The sequence below is a fragment of the Anolis sagrei genome, chromosome 3 (genome assembly GCF_037176765.1).
Source record: "Anolis sagrei isolate rAnoSag1 chromosome 3, rAnoSag1.mat, whole genome shotgun sequence".
Lineage (NCBI taxonomy): Eukaryota > Metazoa > Chordata > Lepidosauria > Squamata > Dactyloidae > Anolis > Anolis sagrei.
The window spans coordinates 51,803,271-51,821,040 of record NC_090023.1 but is presented as its reverse complement, the minus strand read 5'-3'; the positions used below and the strand labels follow the sequence as shown (position 1 = coordinate 51,821,040).

Here is a 17,770-nt window from a genome sequence, read left to right as displayed (position 1 = left end):
AGTTCTACAGATACAAACGCAAGATACTCCACTTAGGCAGAAAAATGAAATGCAAAGATACAGAATGAGGGACACTTGGCTCGACAGCAGTACGTGTGAAAAAGATCTTGGAGACCTCATGGACAGGAAGGTGAACATGAGCCAACAATACTATGCGGCAGCTAAAAAAGCCAATGGGATTTTGGCCTACCTAAATTAGGAGTATAGTGTCTAGATCCAGGGAAGTCGTGCTACCCCTCTATTCTGCCATGATCAGACCACATCTGGAATATTGTGTCCACTTCTGGACACTGCAATTGAAGAGAGATGTTGACAAGCTGGAATGTGTCCAGAGGAGAGTGACTAAAATGATCAAGGGTCTGGAGAACAAGCCCTTTGAGGAGCGACAGAGCTGGTCATGTTTAGCCTGCAGAAGAGAAGGCTGAGAGGAGATATGATAGCCATGTATAAATATGTAAGGGAGGAGGGAGCAGGTTTGTTTTTGCTGCCCTGGAGACTAGGACGTGGAATAATAGCTTCAAACTACAGGAAATAACTTCCTGAGAGCTGTTCAGCAGTGCAACTCTGCCCTGGGGCGTGGTGGAGGCTCCTTTGGAGGCTTTTAAACAGAGGCTGGATGGCCATTTGTTGAGCGTGTTTTGAATGCAGTTTTCCTGCTTTTTGGCAGGGAGTTGGACTAGATGGATCATGAGGTTTTTTCCAACTCTATGATTCTGTGTGTTTATACATGCTTGCACACATTAGAATAGTGTTTCTAGCTTATATGTTTGGACCAGAATTCTCTTATTTTTGTCTTTATCATAGTATCTCGACATCACACACAAAGTGTTCTCTGTTCCTTCTCAATTTCAGTTTGACCATCACAAGAGCATTACAAAAGGATTCTTACTGCTTGGTTTGATAGATTCCTAAGATAACTTTATTAGACTTGGCCTCTCATTTCTCCTCTTATCTGCTGCCTACTTAGCATTATTTCCTTTGTGCCTTGGTTTGTGAGACTTGCACAGAGACATTCTTTCCAAACTAGTTGTTGATGAAAATTGTACATGCACATACGCACAGAGATTCACTTGCTGCTTCTTATGGAGGCTTATTTGATCTCTTGCCATTGTGAGAATATCACCAAGCAGCTCTGGAAGACTTGGTCTTTAACACTTTAAGAGCCCTTTTGTGGAAGGAAGCATTACAAGCTAACACTTCCATTTCTGTATTAAGCCCATGCTCCAGCCATTATCAAGTCCCTGTTCAGTCCTGAACCTGACATAACTGTTCTGGGACTAGAGACGCTTCTGCCCACATCTTCCAAAATGAGCTGTTTAGTTCTAGCTTAAGGATTATCCAAAGGCAGATAATGGTGAAACAGCAACACTACTCTCTTAATAACCTCGAAGTCTTGCCTCCTTGTAGATCTATTCCTCTGGCATTAGGAAGGTTAATAGTGCTGGCCACTTATAAGGAGAAAAATTTTAAGCAGTTGAAGTCGCATCAACCTTTGGATTCAACCTGCTTCTTTATCCTGATGAGACCACTCTCCTAATAGTATTCTTCATACGAATGTCACCTTTTTTTATCTCAGCCAGCTCTAGTGCCACTTTTGGCATTGCCTTAAATAAGGTAGGCTAGTTGTTGAACAGCAGTCAGATGATATGCAGCACATTGAGTTGGCGCACTGAGCTACACATCATCCACAACTTCTTTCTTTAGCTTGTAGCTAAAGTACGGATGTCTAATCTGTGATCGTCCTATGTCTGAGATGTTTTAGGCATAACCATGGCTTGTCAACAGATGCTTGTAAACATGGCTCCACATCTGGACAACCATATGTTGGGATTGGTATTGATAGCAATGCTCTCCCTCTTGACAGGGCTGAGCATCCCTAAGGATGTTTGATTAGCAGCTCTGGAAGTATCAGATGTTGGGAGATGTCCTAGTTATGGCTACCATAGTCACATGATCAGGACAAGAGCACCTGTGTGCACTATTTCTACAGTCTCAAAAGTCAGTAGATTATTCTCCTAGGCTTTTAGCGCTGTTCTTAAATAAGTCTTATTACCAAGTGTTCCATTTGCCACTGCACCATTTCAACATATTTCTGCATTAGTGGCCCCTCTGTCAGTCCTAAATATTTTTGAAGTCAGGCGTTCCTTGCTGCTTATGTCATTGCACCACCAATCTTCAGTGTAGCAGTGTCTTGCACTGCCTACTAAATGAAAATGAGAGCAACTTCTTGATACAAACATAACCTCAGACCATTTCCTCTGTGTTGAATGTCACCTTGTGGATGATTATCTTACTGTTATTTACCCATGCCTATAATTAATTCCACCTCTTTCTCTTACTGTCTGGTTCGGTGATGCCACACTTGCTTCATCTAAGGAGTCTTGTCCCCACTCCAGTTCTTGGAAACCTCCAACGCATCAATAGAATCAGATCCAGAAAACTATTCATCTGATTACTGTTTTGAATCCTTGGTGGTAGCTTCTATTTTACATTCCAATGTGAAATACATCTGAGAAGACAGATTATTGTTGTTGTTCATTCGTTCAGTCGTCTCCGACTCTTCGTGACCTCATGGACCAGCCCACGCCAGAGCTCCCTGTCGGCCGTTACCACCCCCAGCTCCCTCAAGGTCAGTCCAGTCACTTCAAGGATGCCATCCATCCATCTTGCCCTTGGTCGGCCCCTCTTCCTTTTGCCTTCCACTTTCCCCAGCATAATTGTCTTCTCTAGGCTTTCCTGTCTCCTCATGATGTGGCCAAAGTACTTCAACTTTGTCTCTAGTATCTTTCCCTCCAGTGAGCAGATTATTATTTCCACAGTATTCAACCCTAACTCAAACCGGTGGTTTGTGTAGCTGAATTATTACAAACTGAACACTAAACATCCACAACCACAAATGGATGGTGTAGTATTTCAAATAGTGCACTTGGTTGGATGCTGCTAGTCCTGTGGTTATCCTTATATTGTATGCCATATGGCAAGTGCCTTTGCAGCCATCCACCATTGCCTAGCATGTCCATTTAGATGTACATTCAATGCACTCTTTCAACAAGTTGTCTTCCTTCTCTTGAAATGATATCCTTACCACCTTGCTTGCTTCTCAACTGTGTGGGTCATGCGCAGAGACTATGATGGATAGGTTTCTTACCTATAATTGATTCATCAAGCTGTAATCTGCACTCATGTAAACCATTTACCTCCTTATGTGTAGCCACTCATTTTTTGATGAGCTTTTGGTCTTTTTCTTGCTGCCACTACAACATGATCTTCATTTGTGGGAGCAAGAAAGTGGGACTCCCACCAATATTTTCAGCTGTAGAACATTCTAAAACACCCGCCCTGTGCAGATCAAAAGTCATGTAATTACACCAATTTCTTCTTCAAGAACCAGTTACAGGTAAGTAGTACGTTCCGCTGCTGTCTTACTAATCTGTTGTCTTACTGTGTCTTTAGTCTTAATATTTTGTGCTGTTTTATAAATCTCTTCATACCCCACAGCACTAAGCCCCATGTTTAGATAGATTCTACAAGTCTAATTACAAGAGAGCCTCATCTTATTTACCCAGAGGCGTTGACTGTTTCAGTCAAACCAAATTTCTTAAGCTTTTGATTGCCATTAGTCAGGTTGCCATTAGTCAGAAATTACTTAAAGACACAATACAACAATAAGGAAGTGCAGCTAGCTCCCTCCGACTATCAGGTTATGGATGAGACCCTCTCTGTCCCAGAGTTTCCATGCAACAAGCAGATGTTTTTGCTCATTGCAACACAGCTCAAGTGCAAGAGGTGGGTACCTTTGTTATTCTGAAGCACCCATTTACCTACTCCACAAACCTCCACTATACAGAATGGCTCCCATGAGTTTAAAGAGAGTTCTGGGATATGCTTATGATTGCAGCAGTATGGCCACAATCATGAATATGTAGCTTAGTTGAATACAGAGCATATCCCTATTCTTTCTGTTATATTTCTGCTTGTCATGCCCAGGAACACATAATGGATACTTGATTAACAGAGGTATACCTGTAATATAGTAACTCTGTTTGGGAACAGATATAAACAATGCAGCAACAATTCACTAGAGCGCACTTTGCACATTTATTGGCTGCCTGTAATTATAAATGAACAACTAATTGTGTTATATTAGGGGATCGGGAGTTTGTTTATCTATATTACACTGAGTTGTTTAACAAGTGATTTACATTTCTTTAGTAGTCTACATTTTTGTTTTTCAGAAAATACAGTATTCCACTGCTATAGATGCAAGTTCAATCAGCATTACCAAATAACTTGTTTCGTGAATAATGTTCAGAATAAAACAACATGGGTTCAATGTTCTGAATCAGAATCATAGAGTTGGAAGAGACCTCGTGGGCCATCCAGTCCAACCCCTGCCAAGAAGCAGGAAAGTCACATTCATAGCACCCCTGGCAGATGGCCATCCAGCCTCTGTTTAAAAGCCTCCGCCGCATGACATTATTGGCTCACTAAGTCACTAAGGAAAATGCTGTGTACCCTTGTCCTGTGTTACATTTTGAGGTTTTGTTTTAGAAGATTTAAATGCAATTGCTAGTCCAAACTGGAGTAGACCAATTGAATCAACATAAATGTTGATTTATTCAGCAATGATTTTTACTATAGTTGGGACTAGCCATTGGATTTAACATTGTTCTATGAAACCTCTTTCAGTTTATAGCTTTTCAGTATGAATTAGGAAAGCAATGCAATTTTATCCACAATATCAGCAAGGAGAGAGAGAGAGAGAAAAAAGCAAGAACAATTAATATAACTTTTATTAAAAATACACATAGTATTGAAGTTTCAATTATTTCAATAAAAACAAAAATACATTTTTAACTAAAATCTTTGTTACTCCAGGTTTCGATATACAAAAGTGTACTTCTGAAAGACTGGACTGAATGTAAGCATGACGACAGAAAAAAACCAGTTTCTTTCTATCTTGCTACTTCTAGCCATAGCTGGTTTAGTACATATACAGCACCAACTTCGCCCTGCAAGATGCTGATCCAACAACAAACAGAAACAGGAAACACCATGATGATCAAGAGAGGTCTTCATAAAGGAGTTTTAAGGTTAGATTTTGCTTTCTGTGATAACGAGCTCACCTCTCTGGGTGCATCTACACTGTAGAATTAATTCAGTTGGACACCACTTTGACTTCTGTGGTTATGGAATCCTGGGATCTGTAGTTGGGTGAGGCACCACCAGTCTTTGGCAGAGAAGGCTAAAGCGCTTGTAAGGCTAAGGCCCTTAGAAAATCCATGAATTCATAGCACTTTTTTTGTGTCAGGAACGACTTGAGAAACAGCAAGTCGCTTCTGGTGTGAGTGAATTGGCCATCTGCAAGGACGTTGCTCAGGGGACGCCTGGATGTTTTACCATCCTGTGGGAAGCTTATCTCATGTCCCCACATGAGAAGCTGGAGCTGACAGATTGGAGCTCACCCTGCTCCCTAGATTAAAACCACTGAACTTTCAGTCAGCAGTCCTGCCAGCACAAGGGTTTAACCTATTGTGCCACCAAGGGCTCTTATCCATAGCACTGAGCCATGTTCATGAAAGTGGTGACAAACTATATTCCTCCTACAATGTAGACACATTCTCTGTCTTTGTTGATGGCGCAACATGAGTGTCAGAATCTTTTTGAATCAATTTGCCAGACACATACAAGCAGAAGGACGGATACATACTCTGCATTCAAGATACAGCCATTCATATGAAAAGGCAATAGATTACCCCCCACCCCAAAGAATATATTTATAGAATATATATTTCTCACAATAGGATTCTGAACTAAGCATAATAAGGTTGACATTGACTGGTTTTGATGACATAGCCTTCCCAGTCTCTTACACTACAGTCCCAAATATGTTTACTAGCATAAGCTCAATTGGATACATAAAACAATTCTGTATAAATATGATTAGGATGACGTGGTTGGCATGAAATACTTTCTAATCACCACATTCACCCTGAAAATTTCGTTTGTTCAATGCTACTCAAGATTCTGTCTTAATCAGGATTTGAAGCTAATTACCGTAATGAACTCTGGTTCCAGTGCAACCTGAGATGGCCTATGGGCCAAAATATATCTGAAGGGCACCTTGCAGACACATTTCTGGCTTCTCTGTAGAATCTGGTGAAGGGCAATAGTCATGCCTTGCTGTAATACACCTAGTCCCAAATCCATCGCTGCTGCTTACAAATAAAAACAGTGTACAAGACGATGGCAAATCTACAGCAAAAAGAAACAGTGCTCCAAATCCCTGATGGTAAAGAATTAATCACTTGTTGCATGAAGAATTATACTTTTGGTTCTGTGTATGCATGTTTAGCTTCAAATAACCCTTCCCACATAAGGGCAATTATAGCTTCTGCTCTTAAAACTGAGCTGGAGTGTGCATATATAATGCGTAGATATATACATTTTTACAATCTTAAGTTGAAAGTTGGTTGGGAAAAGGAGCTGTCATTTTTGTGCTTCCTGCACAGGTGAACCGTCATCTTGAGTGGCGATCAGGACTCCGACTGGAAATAGTTCCTCTTGTCTTTTATCATTTAACTGCAGCTAATAAGGAGTCTGCATTTGTTGCATTTGAAGGACATCATAGGTGTCCTTTGTTGCTGCGCTGAGACCCTGATTAAAAAGAAGAAAAAAGAAGACCCTGATGTGACTAGAAAATGACTATATAAATTATTTCATCCTTTTGTCTAGGAGCTGTTTGGGGCTGAGCCCTTAATTAGATGCACAACGTCCAATACACTGCTTATACCCAGGATATATATGATGTAATACTGATATTTCTAACAACGTATAAATCCCATTTAGAGAAACAGGAAAAATATTATTGCTACTTGCCTACTGTTTGTGTTCACTGGGTCAGGAATGGAAGTAGAGCTACCTAAAGGACCAGGATTTAGCACAGCTGGTTAATCACCAGCAGCAATACATCTTACCAATCAAAAGATTGGCAGTTTGAAGACTGCATCAGGGTGAGCATCCGACCTTCAGCCCAGCTTACTGCCCACCAAAGCAGTTCAACAATAACTGTCAGCTGTGAGTAGAGAAATCAGGCACTGCTGAAACAGGGAAGTATTTTACGGAACCATAAAAATGCCAGAAAAATGCTGGTGATCAAAGAAGGAGGAAGTCTGTGATCAAGACTCTGTCATAGAGGGTGGAGCAATAGCACCCCCCTGTGGCCAGAATCAAGCACAACCTGCAGGATGCTGGAGTTGGAGAAAAAATATGCCGATATAATACCTCTCTGTTGTCTGTCCTGTCTGTTTAACAGCATTGAATGTTTGCTGTGTATATGTTATGTGATCCGCCCTGAATCCCCTTCAGGGTGAGAAGGGCAGAATATAAATGCTGTAAATAAAATAAATAATACAGCTACCTGAGGGCAAGTTATTCCCTCCTCTGTTGACAGTGCTGTATGCGGTGGTTGGCCAAAATAAGGTACATTTTGCACTCTGTTTTCAGTCTGAAGACTTGAACAGAAAACTTCATCTGTATTGAAACTTGATTATCTATCACTCTGATGTGGATCAACAATACCTCCAGTCTAGATGTGTGATAGAACTGGTTTACAGCTCTGTCTAGAGCAGTGGTTCTCAATCTGTGGGTCCCCAGGTGTTTTGGTCTACAACTTCCAGAAATCCCAGCCAGTTTACCAGCTGTTGGGATTTCTGGGAGTTGAAGGCCAAAACATCTGGGGACCCACAGGTTGAGAACAATTGGACTAGAACCAACTCCTCTTAGATAGACCAGAATGAAAAAAGAGGCACTGATATAGCTTTCTTCCAAGTGTAGACAAGTACACAGCACAATCAGTGTGTATCCATAGACAAGTAGCTCTTCCTATATCCAGAGTTGGATCCAAGGTTCAATGCAGTTGTAGCAGGCCCCTCATCTTTGTTCTGATCCTTTTCATGGGATTAGTGTCAGGGATTTTACATGGAGACAGGAAATTGCTGTCTGAACCTTACCTGATAAACTGCATCATTGCCTTTGCCACGACGCCTCTGAAAAAAAGAAAAGTCAGGGATTAATAGACAGACAAACTCTGTCTCAAGAGACTGTTGCTTCAGTGCTGATAGCCACCCACCCATGGCTCATTCTGCTAAAGCGTGCTTTCACCCAATTGTCTCCGTGCTGTCTTATAAGTAGTTGTAGCACAACCTGACATGACTGCTGAAGGATCAGAAAATAGAAATAAGAAAGCACAAGAGTGCCAGAGAAGCAGCGACAATGAAAATGTTCTGCTTTTGTGTGGCTTGATAGTATCATTTTATGTTGGAGCCTTGAAAAGTAATTTTTTTTGGATTACAGTACCCAGAATCTCAGAATCCTGGGATTGAAGCTCCACATATTTGAATGGAAATTATTGCAAAAATCACTGACCAAGGGTTGCCAAGGCCTTATGTGTCTCCAGAATAGCAAGAAATATTACTTACCTCTCCTTTCTTCCCAATTTCACTGTAGGCTTCACCCATCTTATCCCTCTGTAGAGACTGGCCATAGGGAGGAAATCAGAAAACAGTGTCAGCACATGAAAAAAAAAACATAACATATCCTGTTTTCCTTTATGATCTACTTAAGTTGATGTCCAACGTCTTTCTAGCTCCTCTTAGCCCACATTGCAAGAATGATCCACTTGAGAGATACAGGAGTGAACATGAAGCTTTTACTTCAAGTTCCTTCTAGTTCACTTCTTGCTCCAAAAAAGCCCTTTCCTATGTCTAAAAAATTTATTAGGGGCAAAATAAAGTAAAATTGCTTCCACACACCCCACAGGCAAAAAAAATCAACATTTTTTTAAACACCAGGGCCACTCCTTCCCCAACTGTAAGGTCGATGGAAGGAAAACGTAAGGATATTGAAGCTGACACTCGAAAAATTTCATTTGCACGTGCCTGAATCAAGCAAGGAATACGTTTTGTGCCAACTGTTTGCTCCTGCTGCAGAGAACACAAAACTGGTTGTTTTGAACTATTGAGGATGTAGAAAAAATGGCATATAACTCCACTTGAAGTGGTTGCATGCAGGTGCGATAAACGTTTTTGTTAAAGAAGCAGATGGGTGGTGAGGCAAAAGGCAAAGGAGCAATCCCTCTTTGTAACCTAGAACAGGTTAATTTGCCTCATTGTGAAAATCAGCTAAAACAATGAATGGCAGAGGACTATGGGGTGCCTGTGGACATAAGAGGGCAAAATACAAAAGGTTTCAATTCCCGTGGATATCCATTGCTGTGTACGTTAAATAAGAACACACACTCAGCGTCACCAAAAACAACAACAATGCAAAATACTTTTCTGAAACAAGCAATTCTTGGCTTCACTTACACTGTAAACTCTGTCCTCGGATTTATTTCTTCTGTGCTGAAAAGGGAAAGGGAAAAATATTCTCTCAAGTACTTTTGGGAACATATTGAAAATACATTTTATTATTTTATCTATTATTATTATTTACTTCATGTATACCTCGCCTTTCTCAAGACGGCTTATAAACTCTTGCAAAAATTTGATTCCGCATCATAGATATAACAATAAACATACCCTATCAAATTATAAAACCATTAAACATATGAGCAAATAAAACACATAATAAATAAATAAACAGATTAAAACACATTAAAACCTAAAGTGTTGAGTTTTGATTTTATACTTATTAGTTAGTCTGCAGTCATTATACAAACTGTCGAGGTTGATGAAACATGTGGTGCATTCTGGGAAGTTTTACAAAGATTCAAGTCTCAAGGTTACCACATGAGAAACTATTCAGACTTAATAGTACTTAGATCAGTGGTTCCCAACGTTTTTTTGACCAGGGACCACTTTGACCAAGGACTACTCCAGCATTACTACCAAAAGGGTTACGAACCAGTTTTTGGTCAACTTTAGATTCGGTTTGGTTATTTGGGGTGCTGATTTGGAAAATTGCATTGGATAGACCACATCAGCTCTACTTTCTGATACAGAACATATGCCATCCAGTAGTCACCATCTGCTCACCCACAGAAAGACATATTTATTAATCTAGAGGTGATGTGGTCTATCCAATGCAATTTTATGAACCAGCAACCCAAATAACCCCAGGAACAGGCCTAGAAATGAAGACACCAAGGTGCCCCGCTTCCAGGCGCTACATGGAACGGCTCCGCTCAAGGGGAGGGAGGAGGACGAGAAGCAACAGTCAGGAGGCTTGTTGTCGTGCCTTTCATGGATAGTCCCCTCCCAACATCCCCGTTGCCTCGACACTATAAGAGGGTTTCACAAGACTAGTTGCTCTCATTGCAACAGTGTAGTAACGGTGAGGCCGTGGACCATATTTTAGTTCTTGGGGCCACTGGTGGTCCATGGACCACAGGTTGGGAACCACTGGACTAGACCAATAACATTTGTCAAAGCACAAGCAACTGTGTCAAAATGGCTGCCTGAACCACAATGACCTATTAAGGCACAAATATGCTGCAAAATGAGAAAGGACTGGATTTAACAAAAGGCAAGAGGAGTTGATAAGACATACCTGTTTTTTCCTTCCCATTTCAACGTCATTGTTTGTCTTTTTAACTCCCAGTGAATCATATTCATCTCTGCGTCCAGAAGACAATTTCTGATTTAAAGAAAAATGAAGGAAATAGGAATAGAATGGTATATGTTGCAGTACTTTTAAGACTTCAGCACAAGAAATTTGACAAACCACATTCTGGTATTCTAAAACTATCCTGTGAAAAGCAGGGTGCAGTCTGAAGAAGGACTCTCTTCTTCCACTCTTCTCTTTTTCACATCTGCAGCAAGAGCCTGGCATGTGGTCATCTTGTGAGTGTGTGTGAGTGTTTTCTGTGTGGCTAACACTGACAGGGGGAACGAAACCACAGCAACACCATAATGAAAATTGTTCAACAGACCACATTCTTCATCTTTCTTTAAGCGTTAGAGCAGCTGGCTCTTACTAAGAAAGGAAATAGAGCCAACCACAGCTGCACTGTGTGAGCTGCATGTAAAGTTACTCCTTCCTTCCAGCAAGACTCAACTCACACCTCTAATTCTAAGAGGGGAAATGGGGTGGACCCTGGTGAGTTGGGTTCTTTTTCTATAGAGGATAGTGCTGAAGGCAAATCCTGTGTTTCTCTCTCACTCATCCACTCTTCTAAGCCTAGAATGACACTAAGGCTACAAAACAAGCAGAAAAGAAATGCCTGACATTTAAGCAATCCCACAAAACAACTGTTTTGAAGAATGATGCAAGGAGATAAACAGTGGTTGCTAGCCAAGATGACCATATAGAACCACAAGAGTTGGAAGGGACCACAAGGGACATCTAATCCAAATCTTTGCCAAACAGGACTATATCACATATAGTATGAAAAACACTATGTCTTACTGGACAATACAAGATGGAGGGTGCTTGTGCTGCCAGTGATCCTCCCATAGGAAAGCAAATGGCCACTTTATGATCAGATTGCTGGATTAGACTGAGCTTAATTCAGTGCCTCCCTTCTTATGTTCTTGAGTTCTAATATGCTAGTATGGCAAAGGTTCCTGAGCCATGGAATGAAGCAAGTATTATATAATTTCATAAGAAAGATAAGCCCCGTGACCCACTATTAACACCTCCAATGGCAGAAATACTTCTGTTTGCTAAGTTCAGACAATGGCAGCAGGAACAGGTAATAGCCCAATTTGGATAAATTGGGAAATCTGCTGTCCAAATCCCCACATTTAAGTAATCTTCACCAACAGACATAGTTAAGAAATATAAGAAATTCGCCACTTACATTATATATGGTATCTGTGTTTTGAGATGTGCGTTCAGAATGGCCTCTGCTTAACTGGAAAACACAAACAAAGATTGTCATGTAAGTGTGCAAGTGGGAGAGCTTGCATTTAGATGTATACAATGGTGCATTGTGTGGAACAAGTTCTCTTCCCTCTTTCATAATGGTAGAATCCAAAGGTCATCCAATGGGGACAGATAGTAGAATCATAGAATCATAGGATTGGAAGAGACCTTGTGGCCCATCCAGTTCAACCACCTGCCAAGAAGCAGGAAAATCACATTCAAAGTACCCCTTTATGTGTAAAGTAGCTCTTTATATGGCCTATAGCTCCACTGCCACAAGATGAAGCAATGAATCCTGACCTGAATGTTTTCTAAAATAGACTGAAGAATGGGATTGACAGTTGCTGCTAGTTGTGATACAGATATGTTATTTCTAGTACCACAAGGAGTTTGCAGTGGAGTGCTACCTCACATGTGCAACTAGCTGACCACAACTGAAGATGAAGGAAAGATAGCTGAATATTATTTAAGGAAGGAACTGAAAGCATATTTTTTGTCATTGTTCCACAGTTCTAGTTAGTTCGTATAACAAGTGACCCATAATTCTGAAAACATCAAAGACACAAAATTTGGAAGTATTATCTTTTGAGAAGGTGAATATTGTTGTGTGTCTTCAGATTGTTTATGAGTTATAGTGGCCCTAAGACAACCTATCATAAGGTTTGGCTTGTCATCCCCTTCCTCTTAGCATGCAACCTGCTCAAGATCTCTCAACGGGTTTCCACAGTAAAGTGGGGATTCAAATCTTGCTCTTCCACAGTGATGTCCTAAAACTCAGACGACTATGCCACACTGGCTCTAAAACCTCCCTGCAGAAGATTCTGGGAATTCAAAATCCCAAAACAACTTTTCCATGCTCTACCATGACTCACCTTTGTTTTTACAAAACAGGCTGTGATGACAATAGCATAAATTAAGAGGATCCCGTCCAGAATGTAACATAATCTTGGATCTGCCAGTCCTAGTGCACCAGCATCTGCATAAAAACATAATGTGTTAATCATATAGTGCACTGTCTTGTATCAAGTCAGATCATTGCTCTATCTAGAGTTGTGGTTCTCAACTTGTGAGTCCCCGGGTATTTTGGCCTACAACTTCCAGAAATCTCAGCCAGTGTACCAGCTGTTAGGATTTCTGGAACTTGAAGACCAAAAACATCTGGGGAGCCACAATATCAATATATATACAGAGAGAGAGCAATATCAGCCTACAACCAGCCATCCCTGGTCAAGTGTTGTCCAGGCCTATTAGGATATTGTAACTCCTGTTTTCCCCAGACAGCATGGTCATTGGGTGATGATCCTTTAGTGCATTGACACTTGGTCATTCAGTGTGGAATTGCAGTAGTAATGTGCTGTCTTGATTGATGCAAAGTATTAATCAGTTAACTTGAAAGGGAAATCAAAGGGGGAAAATCAGAGAAATACAATGATAAATCCTTTCCAAAGATTTGAAGATGATGGATTTGTACGTCTATATTTCAGATAAGAATCCAGAGGTTCAAATGCCATCATTAAGCAGGAGGGGGAAAACCGTTTTAGAGAAGTTTGAAAAAGAAGATTCAACATCCAGGGGCCAAACTGAAAAAAAGTACCAAATTCACGGTGAAATTAATTGCTACTAACAGAGCAATTCTACCTGTTGTTTCAGAGAGCTCCAGAATTGGATGGAGAGAAATACTCTGCGACTTCCCTGAGAACATGGCTGAGCAATGATTCAAACTCTAGTTTCAAGAGTTGTGTTCCAGTGCTCAAACTACCACATCACACTGGCTCGTCTTCTTCTATTAGCCTTGTTTATATAAGAAACCCTCCTCCCCCATATCTATCTCTTCCCTACTGCAGTTTTGTTTGAACAAAATGGAGTAAGAGTTCAGACATTGTAAAGGAGAGGAGTTCAGACATTGTAAAGGAGAGGAAACCTGTGCGCTAGAGATAACATCGACTTCAGCACCTGATATCAGTGCAGGTAGTTCCCTCAAGCATTTGTGGTAGTTGGTGTGGTTACTCCATTCAGGGCTGGGAGCTGTGCCATTTTCTACAGGAAATATATTTTCAGTAACGGTGATAGTCACAGTATTAAGAACAGACAGGTTGCATGCAGGGAGGGATTCCCTGAAATATTTTTCTGCCTGGGGCAAAGGACAAGATGGTGGGGCTCACCCATCTGATGTCCAGAAGCTGACTGGATAGTGACAATGGAATGGCATTGCTCACCATGCCAGACGTCAATGGACCAGTTTAGGGAAATGGGACAGGTGGACAGGTCTGTCCTCCTACTGAGAAGAATATACTGGGGAAGGGAGGCTGGGAGTGACAGCCAAGAAGTCATCATCACTGCCTTTCAACATCAGTGGCCTGTGACAGTTGTCCTACTCCGACTGAGTAGGGCTGTCCCTGTTTACATGTGGCCTCTTAAGCATGCAAGAGGACAAGGAAAGTGCCAGCTTGTTTTCCTTCTTTAGTAAAAATACTGCTACGACTTCCTGAGAATAGAAAAAGAAGCCTTCCTGAGAAGCAAGAAAGGAAGAAACAACAAAAGTAAACAGATGCCCAATAGCATGGAAACAGAAGCAAGCAAGGAGGTTCCTTCCTAGTGACTCAAGTCCTTAAAGATGAATAATAGCAAGAGAGCCAATGACTCCTTGAAAGTCTATAGGTGAAGAGGTGAATGCTGAAATCTCCTCAAACGCCACGGCAGCCATTCATAACATGTGCATATCCTTGGGGAAGAAGAGGGTTTGCAGCTTCATCAAAAGCACTCAGCAACACTCAAGGAAACACACACAGAGAGAGCAAGAAGTCAAGCAAGAGGGCTTTCCCAAGGGGACCTGATGAAATCTCACAATGATAGGAAATGAGAATTGTATTCACAAATACAATTCTTATTTCCTAGAGCTTCATCAACTATTATGCAAATGTAGAGAAGTCAAATTCAGTCTGTGTTACGCCTATTCATGATTCTCCTTGTGCTTTGATCATATCTATTTACTTTGAATATATAGCCCTTCAGGTGTATAGCAGGGTTGGGAGGACAATAGCTTTATAAACAAGCACCTTGGTCTCCCTACGGATGTCCTGTTCCTCAAACACATTCTGCTTCATACGGAAAAATGCTGCACTCACAGAGCTCAGGTGGTGTTGCATTTCAGTGTCAATGTTGACTTTTGTGGAGAGGTGACTGCTGAGGTAGCGGAAATGGTCAACTATTTCTAATGTTACACCATTAAGCTGTATTTCTGGCATTGGAGAGGGATTGACTGGTGACTATTGGAAGAGCACTTTGGACTATCTAGAGATGTCATATGCAACTCCTGAAACAATTCCATCATCGTTGCCTCTGAAAAATCCTGCAAATCTGTTGGGAAGACAGGCAGATAAATGTCAGCATGCTGGAAAAAGCAAAGACCACCAGCACTGAAGCAATGCTCCTCTGCCATCAATTCTGCTGGACTGACCATGTTGTCTGAATGCCCGATCACCGCCTCCCAAAGCAGCTGCCCTACTCTGAACTCAAGACAATGAGACTGGTGAAGCCCTGGCCCCTGAGCGCTCTAATTGGAGGTCAGCTGTGACCAGCAGTGCTACAGAATTCGAAGAGGCACAAACAGAGGGTGAAAGAGAGAAACATGCCAAGAGAACGGCATGTCAAGCCAACCCTAACCGGGACTGCCTTCCACCAGGAAACTGATGTCCTCACTGTGGGAGAACATGTTGATCAAGAATAGGGCTCCATAGCCACCTACGGACCCACTGCCAAGACACCACAACTGGAAAACTGTAATCCTCGAGCTACGAGGAATCGCCTAAGTAAGTAAGTAAGTAATTTAGCCCTCCATCCACAGAGTTTCAGGACAGGATGTAAAAATATGAGTAAAGCGATGATGACAATGATGATGATGATGATGATGATGATGATGATGATGATGATGATGATTATGTATTTACATCCCGCTTTTCCTCTACCAGAGACTCAAAGTAGCTATTTACCTCACCTTATATTTTTCAAAATACTAATAAGAATGAAAGCTTTTTGATTAAAAGATCTTTTACTAATGTAATGCTGGGCAAACATTTCAACATTGTGGCAAAATGCATCTGCCTAGACATTTTGCTTTCTGCTTGTATACAGTATTTGACAGCTTAATAAGTACCTTCACCTTAGTGAATCTATGGTAATTCAGACAGAAATGAGGCAAACATGAATGGATTTACAATAGAGCTGCAGTGCCTGTTTACACTGGAAAAAAGCAAGGGTGGCTCTACTTAGGAATGCTTTTGGAGAGAAGCTGGATAAAAGAAAGAGTGCAATACCTGTGAACCAAAACAGGGCAACAACAATATGAAGAACAGTGGGAAACATGGCAAATGTCAATGCCATATGTAACAACAGAACAAATGTCACTGCTTCAAACAGAAGGATTCAGCCATTTGATATATTAATATAACATAGTCATTGAATGACATACAATGCAGCTTTTGCAGTAAGGATGATTTATTTTGTCCATTATATAAAAATCATATTATGTTTGTTTTTCTTGCCTTTAAAAATACACACAAAAATGCACACAATCAACATTTTTTCATTCCTAATATATTGTTACAGTACTTTTAAAAGCAAAAATAGAAAAAAAAATCTTTCTAAGTGGTCACTTGCACGTTGCAAGATAAATTGCAACATGCAAGAGGGAAAAGTTTGTGTTAGAACAACATAAATATTTTACATTGAGGCAGCATAGCATACATAGATTTCCAAGGCTCAAATCTACTTCTCTACAACAAAACATTAACACTTATAGGCCAACCTATGCTTCGCTGAGCCATATGCCCTCACCTGGCTTAAAGAGAAGCCCTGGAAGCTCCCACACACAGCCACTCCGTGCATCATGGCAAGCTTGGAACAGCTACATCACCATAACTATGTGGCGTAATATAAAATAAACCACATGTAGTTCATGTTTGATCAGCCCACACACTGCCTTGCCACAAAAAGAAAATATGCCATGTAGATGAACAGTAAACAACAAGTAGTTTACTCTTCGTAAATCCAGAACAACATATGTATAATGTGATCAGTTGCACCAACGCACATAATGTCCTTTTATGAGAGACTTAAAATGATATTTCTTTGTACATGTGGATAAACTCCTTCAGCAACTCTTGAAGTAAGAGCACACTCCGAAATCTCTCTCTCTCTCTCTCTCTCTCTCTCTCTCTCTCTCTCTCTCTCTGCTTCTCTCTTCTTCTCTGTCTGCACTAGCATAGCTCAAGCCTGAACAAAAATGTAACAGTAACCAAAAGTCCCAGGCTCAGCCATCTCCCCTAACATTGCCTGACCAATCAGCTTCATGCATCTCATTTTACAGTTGACACACACACACTCGCTGATTCCTTGCATGCTCCAACAAACTAGACATTAGGGCTGGGCGGTTTCGTTTCGTTAATTCGTAATTCGTTAAAAATTTGTTATTTTTTTTATAACGAAGCGATAACGAACCATTCTGGAGCAACTTAAAAACGAAATGAATTTTTAAATTCGTTTCGTAAATGCTTCGGATTCGTTATGTATTCGTTTCGTTATCGGTTTGAGGTCGTTTCGTTATTATTTCCACATGTCTGGGGCAAGTTTTATAGTTGTTTTTTGTTTAATTAGTGGAAAAAAATTATAATATCACACCAACAGTCAACAACAGAGGGAGAGGGAAGCTTCAGAAGTTCCCCCTGTCCCATTTGGAGGTTTTTTAGCGTATTGCGCGGTCGCGTCCGCCATTAACAAATCGATTCGTTATTGTTTCATATTTGTTTTGTTAATGTTTCGTAATTTTTTAACATTTACGAAATTTCGTAAATATCGAACTTTTTAAAAGAAAAATTTCGGAATTCTTTTAAACATCGAAACGCAA

The 17,770-nt window shown here is 40.7% G+C and overlaps 1 protein-coding gene across 1 annotated transcript in view; it reads right to left on the bottom strand.

The window, feature by feature from the left end:
• Window positions 1-4,775: 4,775 nt before the first annotated feature.
• Window positions 4,776-17,770, bottom strand: part of CD247 (CD247 molecule) — a 53,666-nt gene continuing 40,671 nt past the window's right edge. The window contains exons 2-8 of the mRNA XM_060770588.2: window positions 12,741-12,844; window positions 11,804-11,857; window positions 10,552-10,638; window positions 9,369-9,404; window positions 8,481-8,537; window positions 8,013-8,048; window positions 4,776-6,657 (exon numbers count right to left, since the gene is read on the bottom strand). Of these exons, the coding sequence (XP_060626571.2) occupies window positions 6,589-6,657; window positions 8,013-8,048; window positions 8,481-8,537; window positions 9,369-9,404; window positions 10,552-10,638; window positions 11,804-11,857; window positions 12,741-12,844 (443 nt within the window). The 3' untranslated portion in view covers window positions 4,776-6,588. The remainder of the gene's footprint in view (window positions 6,658-8,012; window positions 8,049-8,480; window positions 8,538-9,368; window positions 9,405-10,551; window positions 10,639-11,803; window positions 11,858-12,740; window positions 12,845-17,770) is intronic.